General features: G+C 42.1%; 1 protein-coding gene across 1 annotated transcript in view; it reads left to right on the forward strand.

Moving 5' to 3' along the window:
* The window catches only part of LOC142656622 (uncharacterized), a 46,229-nt gene extending 26,636 nt beyond the window's left edge, over positions 1–19,593 (forward strand). Inside the window, 4 exon segments of the mRNA XM_075831575.1 lie at positions 1,402–1,499; positions 1,654–1,771; positions 16,962–18,931; positions 18,933–19,593. Coding sequence (XP_075687690.1) covers positions 1,402–1,499; positions 1,654–1,771; positions 16,962–18,931; positions 18,933–19,127 — 2,381 coding nt within the window. The 3' untranslated portion in view covers positions 19,128–19,593.
* Positions 19,594–23,773: the final 4,180 nt, after the last annotated feature.

Here is a 23,773-nt window from a genome sequence, read left to right on the forward strand (position 1 = left end):
TCACTCAGGATTTGACGGTACATGGCTCCTTCCATTCTCCCATTGATGCGGTGAAGTAGTCCTGTGCCCTTAGCAGAGAAACACCCCCAAAACATAATGTTTCCACCTCCATTCTTGACAGTGGGGACGGTGTTCTTTGGGTCATAGGCAGCATTTCTCTTCCTCCAAAAACGGCGAGTTGAGTTAATGCCAAAGAGCTCAATTTTAGTCTCATCTGACCACAGCACCTTCTCCCAATCACTCTCAGAATCATCCAGATGTTCATTTGCAAACTTCAGACGGGCCTGTACATGTGCCTTCTTGAGCAGGGGGGCCTTGCGGGCACTGCGGGATTTTAATCCATTACGGCGTAATGTGTTACCAATGGTTTTCTTGGTGACTTTGGTCCCAGCTGCCTTGAGAACATTAACAAGTTCCCCCCGTGTAGTTTTCGGCTGAGCTCTCCCCTTCCTCAGGATCAAGGATACCCCACGAGGTGAGATTTTGCATGGAGCCCCAGATCGATGTCGATTGACAGTCATTTTGTATGTCTTCCATTTTCTTACTATTGCACCAACAGTTGTCTCCTTCTCACCCAGCGTCTTACTTATGGTTTTGTAGCCCATTCCAGCCTTGTGCAGGTCTATGATCTTGTCCCTGACATCCTTAGAAAGCTCTTTGGTCTTGCCCATGTTGTCGAGGTTAGAGTCAGACTGATGGACAGGAGTCTTTTATACAGGTGACCATTTAAGACAGCTGTCTTTAATGCTGGCACCACGTTGATTTGGAGCGTGTAACCGGTCTGGAGGAGGCTGAACTCTTAATGGTTGGTAGGGGATCAAATACTTATTTCTCTGTGCACAATGCAAATAAATATATATAATTTTGACAATGTGATTTTCTGTTTTTTGTTTTTTTTTATATATATATATCTATCTCTCACTGGTAAAATTAACCTAGCCTAAAAATTCTAGACTGTTCATGAATTTGACAGTGGGCAAACATACAAAATCAGCAAGGGATCAAATACTTATTTCCTAAACTGTATATACACAAAATAGGAGAAAACATTGAAATAATAAGCAGGTGACGCCCTGAACATTTTTTGGTTTGGCAGGGAACTCTTAAAATAGAAACGCCATGTGTCCCGCCACTTTGAAGTGTTTCCGCGTCCACGCAACGCAGATACAGTTAAATACTATGGAGAAGCAGGGAGCAGTTGGCACTCCGACATTCGCTTTGGTAGGCCACAGTTTACTTTAGGCCTGAGGCTTACAAGCTGCAGGAACATCAACACAGGTAGTGAGGACCTCAACATTGTAATTTTGGCTCTTATCAGTAAACAGAAATGTATAGAGAAGTGTCTGATATATAGACAGGTATACAGTAGTCATGTATTCATTCACTGCGTATTTCCTACAGATGGTTCCAGTAGGAGAAGTCGACTAGTGAGATGTCCCAGTCCTCTGTATTCCCAGGACTGTCCAGAGGAAAAACACAATGTCCCAGAGAATCATCAGGTAGATAAAGCTGAGCCCTATACCAGATCTATATAGGGGGGTGTGGAGCTTTTTGGTCCTGTGGTCATAGATTTTGGTGGTTTCTTATGTTGATCTGTTAGATTCTTGTCACTCTCTGCTGTATTGTACTGAATTATTACATATGTGAAATCAGGGGGAAGATCAGACTAATATTAAAGCAGCAGAGGATGAAGCAGAAGAAAAGCGGGTGAGGGGCAATCAACCGTGTAAGAGTGAAGTGGAGGAGGAAACTCCAGGAGATGTTACCACAGGTAAGTAATAATGAATTTAGAAAGTGAATTCCGAGGTTTCGTAAGGTGTGGTTCCTCCTTAGCTCTGCATTAGGCCTTCTTTACACGAACGCTGCGCATCTCGGAGGTGAAAAACTGCTGTTTTTCACATCCGAGATGCATCCGTGCTCAGCGCTGCGGGGTGCGATGTCACGCATCCCCCATAGTTGAGAGTCTATGGAGGAATGCCTGATGCGCGAAAAGAACGAACATGTCCTATTTTCGCACGGACCCATCACACGGTCCGTTTAAACAACGGCTGTGTGAACGGCCAAATTGAATTCCATAGGTCCGTGGGACGGCCGCTGTTTCAACGGCCGTCCCACGGACGTTTAACACGCTCGTGTAAATAAGCCCGAACAGTAACACTTCAGGCAATGTGTTATACATAGTGCAGGACCTGCGGGAACTGTTACTGCACATAGAAGTTCTCTACATGGTGTTCCATGAATCCGGTCATGCACTAGGCTTAGCATCAGATTTTGGAGGCCACCAACTACGATTAACAGTTGCACTAACAGCCAGGATCTGAAAAAACTCAATTTAACTACTTAAAGGGAATGTGTCATCAGAAAATTACCTGTTTAAAGGGGCTTTCCTATCTTGGATAATTATGACATATACACATTCACTTCTATGGGAGTTACGGAAACAGCGTAGCTCGGTGAGCTCGGCTGTTTTCGTAACTCCCGACCACCTTACCAGGAAGTGGCTGGGAGGCAGCAGGATCCGAGTAAGTTGGAACGGGGTTATGGGGGCCCCGTTCTAGAAGTGGGTGCAGGTCCCAGAGGTGGGTGCAGGTCCCAGAGTTGGGACCCGCATCTATATGACTTTTATGGCATATCCTGTGGACATGCCATAATTGTCCAAGATGGGAAAACCCCTTTAAATCAAGTTTTTATGTTAAACCTATTTTTTAAGATATATTGGTTTTTTTTTCTGTTATCTTTAAAAATAATCCTAAAATCTTGCATTTTCACCCTGGCCGCTGAGTCTCATAGTAGACTAACACTTCCTGTTTTGTAGAGATCAATTCTTATCATACATCTCATTATCCTCACTGCCAGGATTACACTGACAGGTAACACCTATAATACAGTACTGTGCAAAAGTATTGTGGAAAAATGCTACAAAGTAAGAATACTTTTAAAAATAGTGTTAATTTTTTTTATCAATTAACAAAATACAAAGTGAATGAACAGAAGAGCAATCTGAATCAAATCAATATGTAGTTTGACCACCCTTTGCCTTCAAAACAGCATCAATTCTTCTAGATACACTTGCACACAGTTTTTGAAGGCACTCGGTGGGTAGGTTGTTCTAAACATCTTGGAGAACTAAGCACAGATCTTCTGTGGATGTAGGCTTCCTCAAATCATTCTGTCCCTTCATGTAATCCCAGACAGACTCGATGATGTTGAGATCAGGGCTCTGTGGGGGCCTTATCACTTCTAGGGCTCCTTTTTCATCTTTACACTGAAGATAGTTCTTAATGACATTGACTGTATGTTTAGGGTCTAGGGTCGTTGTACTGCTGCAGAATAAATTTGGAGCCGATCAGATGCCTCCTTGAAGGTATTGTATGATGGATAAGTATCTGCCTGTTTTTCTCGGCATTGAGAACACCATTAATCCTGACAAAGTCCCCAACTCCATTTTGAATTGCAGCCCCAAACCTGCAAAGAACCTCCACCATTCTTCACTGTTGCCTGCAGACGCTCATTATTGTACCGTATTCAAATTTTGACTCATCAGTCCAGAGCTCCTGCTGCCATTTTTCTGCACCCCAGGTTCTATGTTTTCATGAATAGCTGAGTCGCTTGGCCTTGTTTCCATGTCGAAGATATGGCTTTTTGGCAGCAATTCTTCCATGAGGACCACTTCTTGCCAGACTTCTCCAAACAGTAGATAGGTGTACCTGGGTCCCGCTGGTTTCTGCCAGTTCTGAGCTGATGGCACTGCTGGACATTTTCCAGTTTGGAAGGGAAGTAAGCATTATGTGTCTTTGATCTGCTGCACTAAGTTTCCTTGGCCAACCACTGCATCTACGGTCCTCAACGTTGCCCGTTTCTTTGTGCTTCTTCAAATGAACTTGAACTGCACATTTGGAAACCCCCGTCTGCATTGAAATCTTTGCCTGGGAGGGACCTTTCTGATGCAGTATAACTACCTTGTGTTTTAGAATGTGAAGAAGTCCAAAGTGGAGCAGCACTGTAAAATGGAATCTAGTTTAGAATCCTGGTGCAATCTTCAGCAGAGCGGACTCTAAGGTCCAAATAGGCAAAGCAAAACACGAAAAAGGAAGCAACACTCCAGGTAAAGTAACTACAGTGGTTTACTCACCAATGATGCAGACAAGTGATGGTTCAGCTCCTCCTTAGAGCCATTATCAGACTTGATGAGCCATTATCAAACTTGATAATGACTCCAAGGAGGTGCTGAAACATCGCTTGTCTGCATCAATGGTGAATAAACCACTGTAGTCACTTTACCTGGAGTGCTGCTTCCTTTTTGCTCTATTTTGCTTTACCTTGTGTCTTGATGCTGTGTTCAGTCTTGCCATGGTGGAGCTATGACATGAAATTGTCTTCCACAACCTCACCTTTGTAGCAGGGGTTGGCTGTTCCTCACCCTGTTTAAAGCCTCATACACAGCTGTGTGTTACAGTTAATGACTGTGTTTCAGCCTACGTATGAAAATGCAAATCATTATCACCTTTTGGTATAATTGGTTAATCATACACCTGACTATAATCTTACAAAACCCATGACTTAAGCAAATTTACCTAGAAGAGCTGATGCTGTTTTGAAGGCAAAGGGTGGTCACACCAAATATTGATTTCATTTACATTCCTCTTCTGTTCATTCACTTTGTATTTTGTTAATTGATAAAAAAAAAACTATTGACACTTCTATTTATGAAAGCATTCTTACTTTGCAGCATTTTTTTTCAACTGTAGAATTTTATTTTTTTTACTCCTACACAGTTTTTCACGTCCGAGCCGCACCCGTGCGGGACCCGTTTTCACGGATCCCTCATATACTTGAGGCTATCGAGGGATCCAGGAAATCGGACGCAAATAGAACATGTCCTATTTTTCCACGGGCCCTTCACACAGTCCATTAAAACAGTATAGCTCTGTGTACGCAGTGTATGGAAGACGTGGTAGCAGTTAGGCTCCACCCACTACCTCAAGAAAAACTTCGAATTAGAGTGAGAGCCTGCAAAAAGTGAAAACTTCTAAAATAATGCCATATACAAATCATTTAATGGCCAGAAATAGTGTTATTCCTCCTGTACGCACATATGGCAGATTATTCTGAAAAGTCGTATTGGTAATTTGGTACACTTTAGGGTATGTGCACACGAGGGCGTCCGTTACGGCTGAAATTACGGGGATGTTTCAGCCTGAAAACATCCCCGTAATTTCAGCCGTAACGGCATGTGCAGGCGCTTGAACGCCGCGTCCATTACGGCCGTAATTAGCGCTGCTATTCATTGGAGTCAATGAGTAACGGCTCGAATTACGGCCAAAGAAGTGACAGGTCACTTCTTTGACGCGGGCGTCTATTTACGCGCCGACATTTGACAGCGGCGCGTAAATATACGACTCGTGTGAACAGACAAACGTCTGCCCATTGCTTTCAATGGGCAGATGTTTGTCAGCGCTATTGAGGCGCTATTTTCGGACGTAATTCGGGGCAAAAACGCACGAATTACGTCCGTAAATAGTGCGTGTGAACATACCCTAAGGGTCTTTAAGAAGTTTTCAAGATGGTTTAAAGATATGGATCTTTATATATAGAATTAAAAAAAAGAAAGAAAGATCCATGGTTATTAGGAAGCACCTTTACCGACTGATCATAGTTTACACCTATCCCTGCAAGGACGTTTTAAAACGTCCCACAAAGTTTTCCCCTTTACACCTCTCCCACTCTATCACAGTTAAATATATTCCTTATTTATTACACAATATCAAAGCCCTATATGTTCTGAGAAAAACTAGACCAAATAAGTATCGGTTGGCAGAGAAATAGAACAACAATTTGCAATTAAATTGCCACATGTCTAAAACCTGAATGGGACCGCTTCATTACGGTCACCTTATTAGTACTTGATAAGACCCTCTTTCCTGTTAGAACAGCCTGAATTCTTAGTGGAATGGATTTAACAATGTACTGGGAACCTTTAACCAGATTCTGATTGTTAGCCTCACTGTGTTTATTTCACTGCATCCCGAAGATGTTCTATGAAATTGAGGTCTGCTCAGCCATTAGGATATACAGACCTCATTGTCAGATTATCTTGTTAAATGTAGAGTGTGGCCAAGATTAGATTGTTTGTAACAATATTAAGTTAAGATGTTTTATGTCCAGTTAGTATTAACCCCTTCCCGACATTTGCCGTATGGATACGTCATGGAAAGCTAGTGCTTCCCGCATTTGTCTGTATCCATACGACAAATGGTGGACACTGGCTCAGAAGCTGAGTCGGTGCCACCATCGCCGGATGTCAGCGGTATCTTGCAGCTGACATCCAGCTGTAATGGCGGGGACCGAAATTAGCTTCGATCCCCGCCATTAACCCCTTAAATGCATTTAAGCTGTTTGCAGCTCATTGGAAACCCCAGCAATTAACTTGCCGGGGTTTTCCGGTGGCTGCAATGGCAACCGGAGGCCTAATACTGGCCTCCCGGTTTGCCTAGCACGCAAAACTTCCTGCCCGGCGGCGGGGCCTGAATGGCTTCCGTAGCCAACGACAAGATGACGCCGGCTCATGAACTGAGCCGGCGTCATCAGCGGTGGATGTCAGCTGTATGTTGCAGCTGACATCCACCTGTAATGGTGGGAGACTGAGCTAGCTCCGATGCCTGCCATTAACCCCTTCGATGCAGCGATCTCAAGTGATCATTGCATCTTAGAGGTTGCTAGCAGATCGCCAGCCCTGCCATTCAATCAGACCTAACAATGGCCTCCTGCTCTGCCATTACAAAAGCCGATTAGGCCCCATCGGGAGACTAAGCCTAATCGGCTTTCTGTCCGTGAATGACTGACAGATCTAATACATTGCACTATGTTAAAGGGGGTGGGGTAATAGCGGGATCCACTGGTTAGTGACACCCACTATTACTACCGCCTTTATAAACAGGGTCACTAGGGTTATGCCTAGTTCCCCTACCTTTTCCTTATACGAACGTCGATCTAATTGTTTTAGCGGCTACTCAAGGGAATAAGACCGTATATTTATTAACATACAGTAATCACTCATATGTATAATACAGTAACTAATCACAGTACAGTATAAATACGGTATCCTAATTATACCGCCACCCACTTACCTAAAAATACGTATGAATACAGTTACGTTACAACACAATACACATAAGTTACTTGTGATTCTCACACGCTCACTATCTCTATCCCACTCCCTCCTAATATAACTTTCCCTATACACTAAGGGTTAATACGGGATAAGGAGGAACAAGGGGAATGGGTTTCGGTGTACCTGGGGATGTGCAGGTCAAGGGTCACTGCAGGGTACTTGGGGCAGCAAGGGTGAACTTAGGGAACACAGGGTTACTCAGACTCAGGGGGAGTAGGGACAGTACTCAGGGAGAGCAAGGGGTTAACTCAGGGAAGCAAGGGTTAACTCTGGGACAGTACTCAGGGAGAGCAAGGGGTTAACTCGGGGAGTAGGGACAGTACTCAGGGAGAGCAAGGGGTTAACTCAGGGAAGCAAGGATTACAGCAGGAGGAGACAGGGTTAAGTGTAGCTGTTGCGTGACTTTGGGGTAGAGGCAGAAGCAGGAGCCCAGGTCTTTGGAGGAGAGAGAGGTGATCCGGGTCGTGATGGTGTGGGAGGCAGGCAGCTCTCAGCTGATCGTCTTCTGCTAGCTTCGGCTCCTGAGCGTACCGATGCAGGGCTATTTAACCCTGTCGGTACGCTCGCAGCGGGGGATGTGGCGCTTGCCCCTGGTTAGCATGGGTCGGCATGGTGATCTATCACCAGCCGACTCATGAGTGCCCGCACGAGACAGTCCATGCGCGCGGGAGACTTGAAATGGAGACAGGGGATAACTATCCCTTGTCTCCATGGTTTCCAAACAAAGCAGGGCAATGCTAATTGTCCTGCTTCGCTTACAACCGCATTCATGACCAGGGCTGTTGTTGTTACAGCCCTGGCTCATGATACATTATATGTATTATACATACACATATATATATATATATATATATATATATATGTGTGTGTGTATACAGTGAAGGAAATAAGTATTTGATCCCTTGCTGATTTTGTAAGTTTGCCCACTGTCAAAGTCATGAACAGTCTAGAATTTTTAGGCTAGGTTAATTTTACCAGTGAGATAGATTATATAAAAAAAAAAAACAGGAAATCACATTGTCAAAATTATATATATTTATTTGCATTGTGCACAGAGAAATAAGTATTTGATCCCCTACCAACCATTAAGAGTTCAGCCTCCTCCAGACCAGTTACACGCTCCAAATCAACTTGGTGCCTGCATTAAAGACAGCTGTCTTAAATGGTCACCTGTATAAAAGACTCCTGTCCACAGACTCAATTAATCAGTCTGACTCTAACCTCGACAACATGGGCAAGACCAAAGAGCTTTCTAAGGCTGTCAGGGACAAGATCATAGACCTGCACACGGCTGGAATGGACTACAAAACGATAAGTAAGACGCTGGGTGAGAAGGAGACAACTGTTGGTGCAATAGTAAGAAAATGGAAGACATACAAAATGACTGTCAATCGACATCGATCTGGGGCTCCATGCAAAATCTCACCTCGTGGGGTATCCTTGATCCTGAGGAAGGTGAGAGCTCGGCCGAAAACTACACGGGGGAACTTGTTAATGATCTCAAGGCAGCTGGGACCAAAGTCACCAAGAAAACCATTGGTAACACATTACGCTGTAATGGATTAAAATCCTGCAGTGCCCGCAAGGTCCCCCTGCTCAAGAAGGCACATGTACAGGCCCGTCTGAAGTTTGCAAATGAACATCTGGATGATTCTGAGAGTGATTGGGAGAAGGTGCTGTGGTCAGATGAGACTAAAATTGAGCTCTTTGGCATTAACTCAACTCGCCGTTTTTGGAGGAAGAGAAATGCTGCCTATGACCCAAAGAACACCGTCCCCACTGTCAAGCATGGAGGTGGAAACATTATGTTTTGGGGGTGTTTCTCTGCTAAGGGCACAGGACTACTTCACCGCATCAATGGGAGAATGGATGGAGCCATGTCCCGTCAAATCCTGAGTGACAACCTCCTTCCCTCCACCAGGACATTATAAATGGCTCGTGGCTGGGTCTTCCAGCACGACAATGACCCGAAACATACAGCCAAGGCAACAAAGGAGTGGCTCAAAAAGAAGCACATTAAGGTCATGGAGTGGCCTAGCCAGTCTCCAGACCTTAATCCCATCGAAAACTTATGGAGGGAGCTGAAGATCCGAGTTGCCAAGCGACAGCCTCTAAATCTGAATGATTTACAGATGATCTGCAAAGAGGAGTGGGCCAAAATTCCATCTAACATGTGTGCAAACCTCATCATCAACTACTAAAAATGTCTGACTGCTGTGCTTGCCAACAAGGGTTTTGTCACCAAGTATGAAGTCTTGTTTGCCAAAGGGATCAAATACTTATTTCTCTGTGCACAATGCAAATAAATATATAAAAATTTTGACAATGTGATTTTCTGTTTTGTTTTTTTTTATATAATCTATCTCTCACTGGTAAAATTAACCTAGCCTAAAAATTCTAGACTGTTCATGTCTTTGACAGTGGGCAAACTTACAAAATCAGCAAGGGATCAAATACTTATTTCCATCACTGTGTGTATATATATATATATAGATATAGATATAGATATAGATATATATATATAGATAGACATACACATATATATATATATATATATATATATATATATATACAATGTGTATGTCTATCTATATATATATATATATATATATATATATATATACACTGTATACATACACACACTATATATATATATATATATATATGACACTTCCCTTTACAATTCCCCTGTTGTCGGGGACTCGACAATGCAATTCGGGGAAGTGTTTGTGGGGTTCTATTTACCCCCTCAACCTCCCTGGTAATGGTCTGAAATGGAAGGAAGTATAATATTGGACCTAGATACTCGACATCCGCTATCTCCTCAAGGACACCTTCCCGCCGGTCCTCTGACTGGAGTCTAGTGTCCAAAGAAACGAAACCTCAAAGTTCACAGAATGAAGATGAAATTAAATCTCCTAGTCCATAGAACAAAGTTGAGATAAAACTCACAGTCCATAGAACGAAGCCTCGAAGCCCATCAGACGAAGTTGAAATGAAACCTTCATAGTCCATAGAACGAAGAAACCTTAATAGTCCATAGAACGGGGTTGAAATAAACTCACAGTCCATAGAACGAAGCCTCAAAGCTCATCAAACGAACAAAGCTCATATGAAAACCTCAAAGTCCATGAACTGCAGATTTCTTGTTCTTTCTTACTTGGAGTTTCCTCCTCTTGAGTGGCGTCAGCAGGTATTTCCAGTGGCCGATCCAATTTTAGCATGCCGACCCGTGTAAGGCTACTTGTGCCCTCACATGGTCAGCCTTGGAATGGCTTAGCCCGCCTTTCAACAACCTTTTGTACGTGATCCATTACTTTTCCAACTTTTCCCAGCATCTTGATTGAAGACGAAACAATCTTTGTGGGCTGATATCCAGGTCTCGATCATGGCAGGTTATCATCCCCGAGGAGGAGGTGATGTCTTGGTACCCAGGAATCTACTGTGGGGTGGAGCATCGCCTTCCATTTCCCCTCTGACATTCAATCCATCATCATATTGACCATACCAGTTCTCAGGTTGAGGTGGCAAATACCTACAAGGGTGTGTGAATACCTTACCTATCCCTAAGGGTTCCTACACACTACCCAATCATACAAACAAAGTGAAAAATGACCAAACATACAAAAATATTCCCCCCCTTCCCAAACCATAGGTATATGTACATATAGAGATTCATGCTCAAACAGCATCTCTCACTACTCCTCCATAAACACGTGAAAGGTCCACATGTAAATGGGGTGACTACAGGCTGTAAATATATGCCCGCCTACACGTACATGCTCACTCACTGTGGGACGGGCACGTCCTCACTTAATATGCCTATGTTGCGGACACATATCAACACCTGGAATGTCTATATGTACACCTTGAAAATTTTGTACGACCCATTGATTAAGATTTACACTTTACAAATATATATACACATACAATAATAAACAATTCTTGGTCGCAGGACTGTATCACTATGTCCTTAGACCCCGTCTACGAATGTATTCGTGGCTTTCTGCTTGACCTCGTTGTATTTGGTCTACCAGTCCTTTCATTCGTCGGTACACGCAGAACAGTCCAACGTACATAATCGCCACAAGAGTGAGGATTATCACTGGGTGGATGAGCAAGTTGAAGAAGTGGCCTTGGGACTATATCCGACAAGCTCTCCCACCAAGACACTTCCACCAAGACAATTCCTGTGATCTTTTTAGTGTCATGTTCCAACTGAATAGTGGCTTGGTGTTGGGAATCTTTCAGTTTATCCATGACATCCTCTTCCTCATTGAAGTCTCGCAGGAGATTTCTTAGTTCGATGCCAAACCCAAGAGGAATCGTCTGGAGTCTCACAGGGGTGTCTGGACGGATGTCGAGCCTTTTTTCAGGTGTCACCGGAGTTCTTCCCTTCTGATCCGCCACATCAACGCCTAATACGGGATTAGGGTACAGTATGCTCCTGGGAGGAATATGCCTCTTTCGGTGCAGTTAGTCGCGTGGCATTCTGCATTCGATACCAGAACCAATATCCTTGACCCATGTCTTGAGGAGGGCATTGGATTAGCCTTCATATCACAGGACCCCTCGGTATCCCAACACTGGTGTAGGTCAGGATATTCGAGGGGAGCTGTGGATGAAGCATTTTTTTTGTGGTTCCTCACAATTCTCAGTTTTGTGGAACTATATCCCTGTCTTAGCAAACCCATTATCTTAAAATCAAGATATGGGTGTAATGCCAGGGTTACCTCCCCCTGTCCAAAGTTTCCTAACTCCAGTTAAACACAAAAGAATCAGCCATACTGTTATTCGCTGTATTTAATTGCACTCGTATTAGGCCTCAGATGAAATTGTGTGACCTGTCTGAACCCCCCCCCCCCCCCAGGTCTAGGTGCACAGAATAACATAAAACACTACACCGTGAACTTATGTTACCTGTTCGCACCGCCTAACCTGGGTTCACAGTATAACAACAACTTCAACGTTATCCTAATAGAGAGCAATTAAAACATTGGGCGCAAATACACCACTATGCAATGGTTGATTCTCCAGTTGTTTTCCTGGAGTGGTTTTCTAATTATGCATTCTAAATACAGGCAACACCCATATAGTATAAATACATATTACTGATAACCAGGGATATACCACAATAGAATATGTGAAAGAACCACAAAATAAAAACACAAATGAAAACAAACGGACAACTGGGGACAAACACAACAGACCATAAACAACCATTACAGACATAACGGACTGAACATGCAATTTATGGCCAACTTCCTAAACTCCACCCTTGTTGTGGTTGGTCATTTAGACCCTTGAGCACGTGGCGGAGCACATAAGGCTGTAAGGAGACTCTTATGCAGCCATTTTGTCTAAACCCACGTTTTGTTGTGACGTGGCCATTTTCTATTGCCATTTCGCTGGGCTTTCCATGGTTGCTTATGCCGTGGCAGTTCCTCGCAATATGTCCCATTTGACCACATTTAAAGCATTTAACAGGACCTCATTTCTGAGTACTCAAAGACTCGCAGTACTTCGCAATATGGCCTGAGCCGGCACATGCATAACATTTAACAGTACATGCTCTACTGGACTTAGGGCAGTCAACAGTACATGATCTCTTAAAGTTCTGCATGGCTAGGGAAGCACTTCTAAATATCGTACACTTACATTTGCGTAACACTTTTGTAACAATGTTACCTTCAGGATTCCGGATGGGATCACTATTTGTGACATATGATCCATCACTCTTACTACTCCCCCCTTTTTGCCCTGTAGAGGGCAAACTTACAGCGGAATCAGGCCTTGAAAAAGACAAAGCCGATAACATTTTTGAGAAATCTTTTATGATGTTTTGCATACTGGTTACCAATTGTGACCTAGTAGCAAGCTCATCCATTCAACTTGGCAATGATGGCATCCGTAGATGCCGCCTTAACCTTAAATGCATTGATCACAGCATAAGACCCAGTCAGCTGTGCATCAATATCATCACCATGATTTCTCAAATCTATCACCTGCGATTCCAGCATGCAAATTTGCTGATCTCTACATTGGGCATTCTCTGCCAGTTGTGTCTGCAAATCACAAACCTGCTTCACATTGTTGGCACAACACTGGCAGTGAAGATTTGGGGAGTCACTCTTAATTTCTGAGTGATCAGGCTTCCACGTCTCCTCATACATACAGATTAATTTAGCGAGCAAGTGGAGACGTTTGGAGGTTTTGTTAAGAACACTCCTCTTGCTAATGCACAACTTATCATGTGCATAAGCCTCGTACAGCAGAGTGGACCACAGCATTCCTGCTGACTTGTAAGTCGTGGGTGTTACTGGATTACATTTACTGTTTTTGGCGAGGTGTTTAAGTGTGGAGAAGTCCATACTCACTGTTTCAGAAGTCATCTCCGTCTGCGTTGTCCTCCTTGTCACCCGCTGTTTTGAAAAAGGTCCTTTTTTCCGGAACGCCTTTTCCCGATCAGCTGGACTTCACCGGAAGAACACCGACGTTGATATTTCTGCAAACTCTTTTGTATAAGTTGCTCACTCGCCCGACGATTCGTCGCCGTGGAGCAGCACGCCGCAAAGCAAAATAAAATACGTTAATACCTCAGAAAATAAAACAAAAAACAATGGGTTCGCTGATCAATTGTATCCTGTATCAAGCCTTAAATAAAATTGTGTTCCTCGTCTGAACTTCAAAAAGGTCTAGGCGCACAGTATAACCCAACACTACACCGTGTACGTACGTTACCTGTCCACGCCTCGCCGCCTATCTGCAGTTCACGTTTGAACACAATTTTATTGTACAAAAGACAGAAATAAATTGAAAGCCGTTTGGGCTGGCTCGCTAATGTTAAAGGGGGTGGGGTAATAGCGGGATCCACTGGTTAGTGACACCCACTATTACTACCGCCTTTATAAACAGGGTCACTAGGGTTATGCCTAGTTCCCCTACCTTTTCCTTATACGAACATCGATCTAATTGCAAGGGGAACATTTCTTCTGTTTCAAGAGGCAAATTATCTAGGCCCTAAAATTAGGGAACCAGGAAGGGTATGGCCCAAACATATCTGCTGGAAGCGAGGGCGCCCGTATTATACCAGGCCAACACTTCCCAGCAAAATTCCCCAAACTGCAAATGTGGGAAGTGTGGACCAAAAGGGGGATAAGGAAGGACATTTATCAGTGCGACATCGGCCTGTGCAGAAAGGATTGAGCACAGCGTAACACACATCTATGGATTATTTTGTTTTTTTTAACCCAATTATTATACCACCTGACTATGCCCCTGATGTACTCTGCCCAGCTTACATGTGCCCCCACATTATAAACGGAAACGCCAGCAATATTCAAACAAATTTACTACCAAGCAAATCCACGCTCCAAAAGCCAAATGGTGCTCCCTCCCCTCTGAACCCTGCATCGTGCCCAAACAGCAGTTTACTTCCACATATATGGCATCGCCATACCCGGGAGAACCCTTTTAACAATTTTTGGGGTGTGTCCACTGGCACAAGCTGGGTACGGCATACTTGCCACTGAAATTTTTATTTTTACTTTGTACCATCCGCAACGCAATCATTTATGGAAAAGAGCAGTGGGGTGAAGATGCTCACTACACTTCTTAATAAATGCCTTGAGGGGTGCAGTTTCCAAAATGGGGCCACTTCTCAGGGGTTTCTTTTAGTATTTCACATCCGAGCTCTGAATTTTTGAACCAATACTTTGTAAATCGCCAAATTAGGCCTCAATTTTACATGGTATTCTTTCACTCCTGAATCCCTGTCAAATGTCCAGGCAAAAGATTAGGGCCACATGTAGGGTGTTTCTAAAACCGGGAAACACAGCATAATAATTAGAGAGCTGTCTAGTTATGGTGGCACAAACTGGGCACCATTTATTGGCATATCTATGGAAAAAAATCCCATTTTCACTCTGCAACATCGAGTGCACACTAATTTCTGCAAAACACCTGCGGGGTTAACATGCTCACTACACCCCTAGGTCAATACCTTGAGGGGTGTAGTTTACAAAATGTGGTCACTTCTGGGGGGTTTCCACTGCTTTGGTCCCACCGGGGCTTTGCAAATGCGACATAGCGCTCAGAAACCAATCCAGTAAAATCTGCACTCCAAAAGCCAAATGGCACTCCTTCCATTCTGAGCCCTACTGTGTGCCCAAAAAGCCGTTTATTACCACATATGGGTTATTGCCGTACTCGGGAGAAATTGCTTTACAAATTGCTTTTTCTCCTTTAGTCCTTGTGGAAATGAAAAAAAATTAGCTAAACCTGCATTTTCTTTGAAAAAATTTTAGATTTTCATTTTTATGGCCCAATTCCAATAATTTCTGCAAAAAACCTGTTCGGTCAAAATGCTCACTATACCTCTAGATAATTTCCTCAATGGGTGTAGTTTCCAAAATGGGTCACTTTTGGGGGGTTTCCACTGTTGTGTCCCCTCAGGGGCTTTGCAAATGCGACATGGCCTCCGCAAACTATTCCAACTAAATTTTGAGCACCAAAAGCCAAATAGCGCTCTTTCCATTCTGAGCCCTGCCGTGTGTCCAAACAGACGTTTATGACCACGTGGGGTATTGTTTCACTTGGGAGAAATTGCTTTACAAATTTTGTGGTGCTTTTTCTCCTTTAGTCCTTGTGGAAATGAAAAAAAATTAGCTAAACCTACATTTTCTTTGAAAAATTTTTTTTGCAATGAACCTGTGGGGTCAAAATGCTCACTATACCCCTAGATAATTTCCTTGAGGTGTGTAGTTTTCCAAATGGGGTCACATTTGTGGGATTTCCACTGCATTGTTACCGCAGGAGCCCTTCAAACCTGACATGGTGCCTAAAATATATTCTAATAAAAAGAAGGCCCCAAAATCCTCTAGGTGCTCTTTTGCTTCTGAGGCCTGTGCTTCAGTCTATTACCACACTAGGGCCACGTGGGATATTTGTTAAATCTGCAGAACCTGGGCAATATATATTGAGTTGCGTTTCTCTTGTAAAACCTTCGGTTACAAAAAAATGGGTTCAAAATGAATTTCTACAAAAATAAATAAAATTTGTAAATTTTACCTCTACATTGCTTTAATTCCTGTGAAACGTCTAAAGGTTTAAGAAACTTTCTAAATGCTGTTTTGAATACTTTGAGGGGTTAAGTTCTTAAAATGGCGTTCTAATCCTTGTAAATTTTGGTGTTTTTCACAATTAAATACTGAATGTATCGAGCAAATCTTGCCAGTGACCTAAAGTCCAATGTGTCACGAGAAAACAGTCTCAGAATCGGTTGGATAGGTAAAAGCATTTTGAAGTTATTGCCACATAAATTGAAACCTGTCGGATTTGAAAAGTGAGGCTCTGTCAGGAAGGTCAAAAGTGGCCAAAGATGGAAGGGGTTAAAGGGCCAAATGTGTTAGCAGAGGACAGGCTTCATTGCCATATAAAGTCCTGCTTTTTTTAAAAAAAAATTTTTATGAAGTTCATTTTTATATAATAAAAGTGGAGGACTGGGTGTAGACCAGAATCGTGGACTTTGTCATGTATATATTTGAAAGTGTTATACAAAGCGTTATAAGGCTGGAATCACACATATAGTTTTTGAGGACGTTTTTTGAGCTGAAGCCAGGAGTGGATACAAAAAGCATGGCTTAAACTTCTTCAACTTCCTGCTTGATCCACTTCTGGCTTTGGCTCAAAACACTACATGTGTGTTTCCAGCATAATATGAATGTTTATAAATGTGTAAATTTTGGTTTTTTTAAAACAAAATCACAAAACATATTTTTATTCCTAACAGAAAATCCCAGTAAGAGCTCTGAGGGAAACTTCAGGTTATTGATAAATTATAAAGTAGAAGATGATGTCATCCAGCACTCTTCAGGGGAAAACCTCATTACCCTTAATATACATCCAGAACTTCACAGTGCAGATCTATCATATAATTCCCCTAATCATGAGGAACCTTCTACTGACCAATCACAGATTGTGACCACAAGTACAGCTCAGAAAGGGGGTAAAAGGTATCAATGTGGTAAACCGTTCACAAAAAACTCTGGTAATTTTACAAACACAAGAATTCACACAGGAGAGAAGCTGTATTCATGTCCACTATGTGAAAAATGTTTTACAGATAAATCAAGTCTTGTTAAACATGAGAGAAGTCATACAGGAGAGAAGCCGTATTCATGTTCAGAATGTGGGAAATTTTTCACACAAAAATCACATCTTGCTATACATGAGAGAATTCATACGGGAGAGAAGCCGTATGCATGTTCAGAATGTGGGAAATGTTTTACACAAAAATCAGGCCTTGTTGCACATGAGAGAAGGCACCTAGGAGAAAAGCCATATTCATGTCCAGAATGTGGGAAATGTTTTACACAAAAATCAGGCCTTGTTGCACATGAGAGAAGGCACCTAGGAGAGAAGCCCTATTCATGTCCAGAATGTGAGAAATGCTTTACTCTAAAATCAAGTCTTGTTAAACACGTGAGAGGTCACGCAGGAGAGAAGCCATATTCCTGTTCAGAATGTGGGAAATGTTTTAGAGATAAATCAAGTCTTGTTATACATACGAGAAGTCACACAGGAGAGAAGCCATATTCATGTTCAGCATGTGGGAAATTTTTTACACAAAAATCAGGCCTTGTTGCACATGAGAGAAGGCACCTAGGAGAGAAGCCATATTCATGTCCAGAATGTGAGAAATGCTTTACTCAAAAATCAAGTCTTGTTAAACACGTGAGAGGTCACGCAGGAGAGAAGCCATATTCATGTTCAGAATGTGGGAAATGTTTTAGAGATAAATCAAGTCTTGTTAAACATGAGAGAAGTCACACAGGAGAGAAGCCGTATTCATGTTCAGAATGTGGGAAATGTTTTACAAAGAAATCAAATCTTGTTATACATACGAGAAGTCACACAGGAGAGAAGCCATATTCATGTTCAGAATGCGGGAAATGTTTTACAAATAAATCCTATTTTGTTATACATACGAGACGTCACACAGGAGAGAAGCCATATTCATGTTCAGAATGTGGAAAAATTTTTACACAAAAATCAGGCCTTGTTGCACATGAGAGAAGTCACCTAGGAGAGAAGCCATATTCATGTCCAGAATGTGAGAAATGCTTTACTCAAAAATCAAATCTTGTTCAACACGTGAGAGGTCACACAGGAGAGAAGCCATATTCATGTTCAGAATGTGGGAAATGTTTTAGAGATAAATCAAATCTTGTTATACATACGAGAAGTCACACAGGAGAGAATCCATATTCATGTTCAGAATGTGGGAAATTTTTTAAACAAAAATCAGGCCTTGTTGCACATGAGAGAAGGCACCTAGGAGAAAAGCCATATTCATGTCCAGAATGTGGGAAATGTTTTACACATAAATCAACTCTTGTTATACATACGAGAAGTCACACAGGCGAGAAGCCTTATTCATGTTTAGAATGTGGGAAATGTTTTACACATAAATCAAATCTTGTTATACATACGAGAAGTCACACAGGCGAGAAGCCATATCCATGTCCAGAATGTGGGAAATGTTTTACAGATAAATCAAGTCTTGTTAAACATGAGAGAAGTCACACAGGAGAGAATCCATATTCATGTTCAGAATGTGGGAAATGTTTTACACATAAATCAAATCTTGTTAAACATGAGAGAATTCACACTGGAGAGAAGCCATATCCATGTCCAGAATGTGGGAAATGTTTTACAAATAAATCAAATCTTGTTAAACATGAGAGAAGTCACACAGGTGAAAAGCCGTAGTCCTGTTCAGAATGTGGGAAATGTTTTACTACTGAAGGCAAACTTGGGGCTAATCAGAGAAGCCACACATGGGAGAAGCCACTTTGATGTTCTAAATGTGGAAGATGTTTTACAAAGAAATCAGAAGAAGAAAAGAAGAATCCTGTTTACTTACAAAGCAGAGGGGCTGAATTGTTACAGTTGATAAAGAAAAATATTAATTATAGCTTTAGATAATCAATTGCCATTATATGCTTATGCTATATATATGTATACTTTGCCTCTGAAATGTATTTTATATAATTTTGCTATCTACGGTTTGTTCTTGAACCATATTCTCTGAATATGAGACTACTTCTCTCCCTATCAGGCCTTCAAGGCCGTTGTGAGATAGGATTGCCAAGTTTATCGGAGACCGACATGATATTCAGGCAACATAAATCTTATAAATAGGATGTGTTATTAGTACTCGTTTCTAGTGTGGCCAATAAGGAAGTTTCTTGATAGCAGTTAGCCAGAAAAGACCTTTTAAATGGTTAATCTAAAAGTGAATCTCTAGGTCTTCTGTGTAATTCTCTTGAGAAGATCTCCATGGCCAGGTTTTTCTTTTTTTCCTACTGATCCCTCTTATTATTGTAACTTATCTATCTTAATAAAGCTTTTATTTAATTTCAACATGAAAAAAGAGTTTGAGAATTTCCTTACCATCTGGTATAGAATGCGGGCATGTCCAGCAGCCTTAGCCTCCCCTGCAAGTTATCCGGACGGGAGGATTTTCAAGACAGGCTAAGTGGCCGCAGGTGAGATTTTTTACCAGTCTCTCCTCTTCTCCTCCCTTGTGGGTCTGGCTTCGGGGACTCTGGCTACAAGCGACAAAGCCGATCTCTCCATCACAGGTGATCTTTTTACTTTCCCCTTTAATTGTTTGTCTTGGGTCTTGCGAACTTGGTTGCACACTGTGGGGTTGGGATATCCCTCACAAACTGGCTGTCTAGGATAGGCAGTAGTGTGTATCCAGGCTGTGTTTTGGCAAGTGGTTTTCGTGTGCATTAAATAAGTAGCTCTCCTTGTGTTTAGTATTCCAGTGAAACTGTCTGCTTTACTCTCTAAATTGAAGTTAGCATAGATCTCTGGGAGATCTTTACTCCACAAGCAGGTGGCGTTCCCAGCCTAAATTACGCTCACAAAAGGAAGTATGGGAGATAGATCTGTCTGGTACATAAAGAGGGTGGTGGAAGTCTAGGACTACGGCCACAAATGCAAACAAGGGTGTGAATGCCAATGCTTATTCACCACATTACGGGTGGCACTGAAGCGCAGTGGCTGTAACACACTAGATGAAGGAGGTGTTTGTAGACTTTAGTCAGTCATACAATGGGAAATGGAGGGTGGGGCTGTGCGAATCTGCAGCAGCCAAAGTCACTCGGTGAACATAAAAATCTACATTATGCAAAGTACATTTTATTACATAAAATAGTAAAGCCAACACAAAATGTAACTTTTCATGGCAAATTTTTCTGTGCGTGTTTAGGATTAATGGTCATTTCCTATGTACCCAATGGCAATAGGGAAAACAGTGATAACCCTGTTTGTGATCGTGCACTGTTCTGCACTGTTAGCTAGATGATTCATTACAGAGGTATTTTTTTCCCGGATCTTAGTAATACAATTTTTTCATTTTTGGTATTAATCCGGAATTTACAGGACCCGATGGGAGTAGGATTATTAATTGCTTTGGATTATCCGATGAGCATGAAGTATATAAAATGTACAGATGGTGTTTAACCCGTTAGTGACCACTAATACGCCTTTTCACGTCGGTCACTAACTGGCTTTATTCTGATGCATAAGCCTTTTTACGGCACTGCATCAAGATAAATAAACAGAACAGGGAGCTGTCAAATCTCCCTGCTCTCAGCTGCTAGAGGTAGCTGAGGGCGTCCCTGATCGTACGTGTGAGATCGATATAAGTATCGATCTCACCTGTTTAACCCTTCAGATGCGGTGCTCAATAGCGTTCGCCACATCTGAGTGGTTTTGGAGAGAGGGAGGGAGCTCCCTCTCTACACCCGGTGATAAGATCGCCGAGTGTCTGTCTCCGATGGCAGCCGTGGGCCTAATAAAGACCCCCAGGTCTGCCTGTAGTGAATGCCTGCTAGGTCATGCCGGAGGCATGTACTAGCAGATGCCTGTCCGTTTTAAACGGACAGGCAGTAATACACTGCAAAACAAAAGTAATGTAGTGTATTATAATAGCGATCAAATAATCGCATACTAGTCCCACGAAGGGACTTTAATAAAAAAGTTTAAAAAAAAGTTTAATAAACGTAATAAAAGAAAAAATGAAAAACCCACTTTTTCCCCTTACAAAATGCTTTACTATTAAAAAACTAAAATAAAGTAAAAAAGTTATGCATATTTGGTATCGCCGCATCCGCAACAACCCCGACTATAAAGCTGTTACATTATTTAACCTGCACGGTGAACGCCGTAAAAAATTACATAAAAAACAATGGAAAAATTGCTGTTTTCTATTAATCCTGTCTTTAAAAAAATGCGATAAAAAGTGATCAAAAAGTCGCACCTACTCCAAACTAGTACCAATAAAAACTACAAGTCTTCCCGGGAAAAAAAAGCCCTCATACAACTGCAACGTTTTTACTGTGTGAAAGTAGTAAAGCATACTAAAACTATACAAATTCGATATCCTTGCAATCGTAACAACCCGCTGACTAAAGTTATTGTGTTATTTATACCACACGATAAACGGCGTAGATTTAGGACGCGAAAAAGAGTGGTGATATTTCAGGTTTATTTCTATTTCCCCTCCCCCCCCCCCCCCAAAAAAAAAGTTTATAAAAGTTAATCAATAAATAATATGTACCTCAAAATGGTGCTATTAAAAAATACAACTTGTCCTGCAAAAACAAGACCTTATACAGCTATGTCCAAGAAGAGACCAATGTGCCAAATTTCCCAACTACTAACTGAAAGGGTTAAAATTTAACTTTTATTATTTAGCATTAAAGATGTCCAAGGGGACACGTACAGGCAACACGAACAGTTAAAATTTATAGCCACTGTTCGTTTAGCAGCACACGCTCTTTAAGACTCTGTCTATATAGTTTCTACACAGAGTATAAGGTGATTGAATTTAAATGTGTATGTCAGAACAGCAGCTGCAGGCTGCCGGGTCCTCATGTATACACAGTAGTAAGCGTGCTCTGAATGCTGATTCAACCTGGCTCTTAAAAGGATAAATTTAGCCCCCCCGACATGTTTCGCTGTTAGCACAGCGTCTTCAGAGGATCAAAACGGGGCTATTAGGCGCGCGTACGAATTGTCTCTCCTTTTAAGGATTAATTGAGATCTACGTCACACAGGAATCTCCTGTGTGGCAACCAATAGGGAATCAATCTGCCGACCAAACCCCCATGTAGGATGACAGGCATATGAATTGTCCAATAACAAGGGTGTATTGTAAAGCCAATTAAATTGTGCCAGGCGCGCATGCGCATTATAGTGTCGACTGAACTTAGCCGACTTATTGATGATAGTGGTCTGAATGTAAACGGGGCGCATGCATACATCGCGCATTGCTATACTTAGCCGATTTCTGCATTGCAGGGAATGAGTGCGCATGTCTGGGCACTTTGTGAATTTCAATATACAAGAATGCCGGGCGCGCACGCGCACCAGAGTCATGGCTGTACTTAGCCGATTCTTCAGTGACATATTGCATGTATCAGGGGCGCATGCATACTTTAAACACGGCTATACTTAGCCGATTTTCACATTAGTACGGGTAAGTGCGCATGTCTTGGCACTTTGAAAATACACCAAAGTTTCGGCTGGACTTGGTCAATTTTTTGTTTATTGTGGTAACAATCTGGATGTGGACTTAGCAGATTTCGAGGATTGTGAGGGAAGAGGTACACGTCCCAGTAACCTGGAATAGTAACGGCAAAGGACTCCACCGAAGCCATGGTAATTGTTCCCATCTGTGTGTGTACAAACAATGCTCACTGGAGTAAAGATGTCTCTAAGAAATGTAAGAATAAAGGCTATAATGTTTATAAAGGGTGGTGACCTTTCCACATGCATTACAATGCAGTACAAGATGGTGTTACAAAATAGTATAGTGTAATATATGGACCCCTAGGGGTCCCACCTGGACAGCCTGTCAAGCTTTGGGGGGGGGGGAATTTGTGGAGCAGCAGATATATCTTCTCATGTAGTATATTGGTTTATTTGAAAAAGGAGGAGAGTCCATAAGGACGTATCTAGTGACAGTACATTATAAATAAATGCATAAAGAGATATCATGTCATTGTAGAGGTGGGGATATAGTTGAAATCTTTCGGGATGAAAGTGCTGTCAAGAAGTAGTATGACAGAATAAGTCAAAGTTTAGGCAAAGGGCTATAGAAAGGCTACAAAGGTAAAACCTTCGTTAAGTCCATTAGGGCTTAAAGATCTGAGCCTATGAATCCATTTGGCTTCTTCCTGCAGCAATTTTTTATCTAGATTGCCAGCTCTGGGGCCCAGCTTAACTTGGGTAATGCCCCAAAATTTTAGGGCTTTGGTATCGCCTTGATGGTAGAATCTCATATGTTTAGAGAGAGGTGTATCTTCTTTTGTGTCGATAGTGCTTAAATGCTTAGAAATTCTTCTACGAAGTTGTTGAATGGTCTTGCCCACATATAATTTTGGGCAGGGGCATTGCGCAGCATACACAATGCCACTACTTTGACAATTAATAAATTGTTTGATGGTAAAGATCTTGCCATCAACTGGGTTAACGAAGGTTTTTGTCATTGGCATTGATGGACAAAAAGAACATCTACCGCAC

Source organism: Rhinoderma darwinii, chromosome 1 (assembly GCF_050947455.1).
Source record: "Rhinoderma darwinii isolate aRhiDar2 chromosome 1, aRhiDar2.hap1, whole genome shotgun sequence".
Classification (NCBI taxonomy): Eukaryota; Metazoa; Chordata; class Amphibia; order Anura; family Rhinodermatidae; genus Rhinoderma; species Rhinoderma darwinii.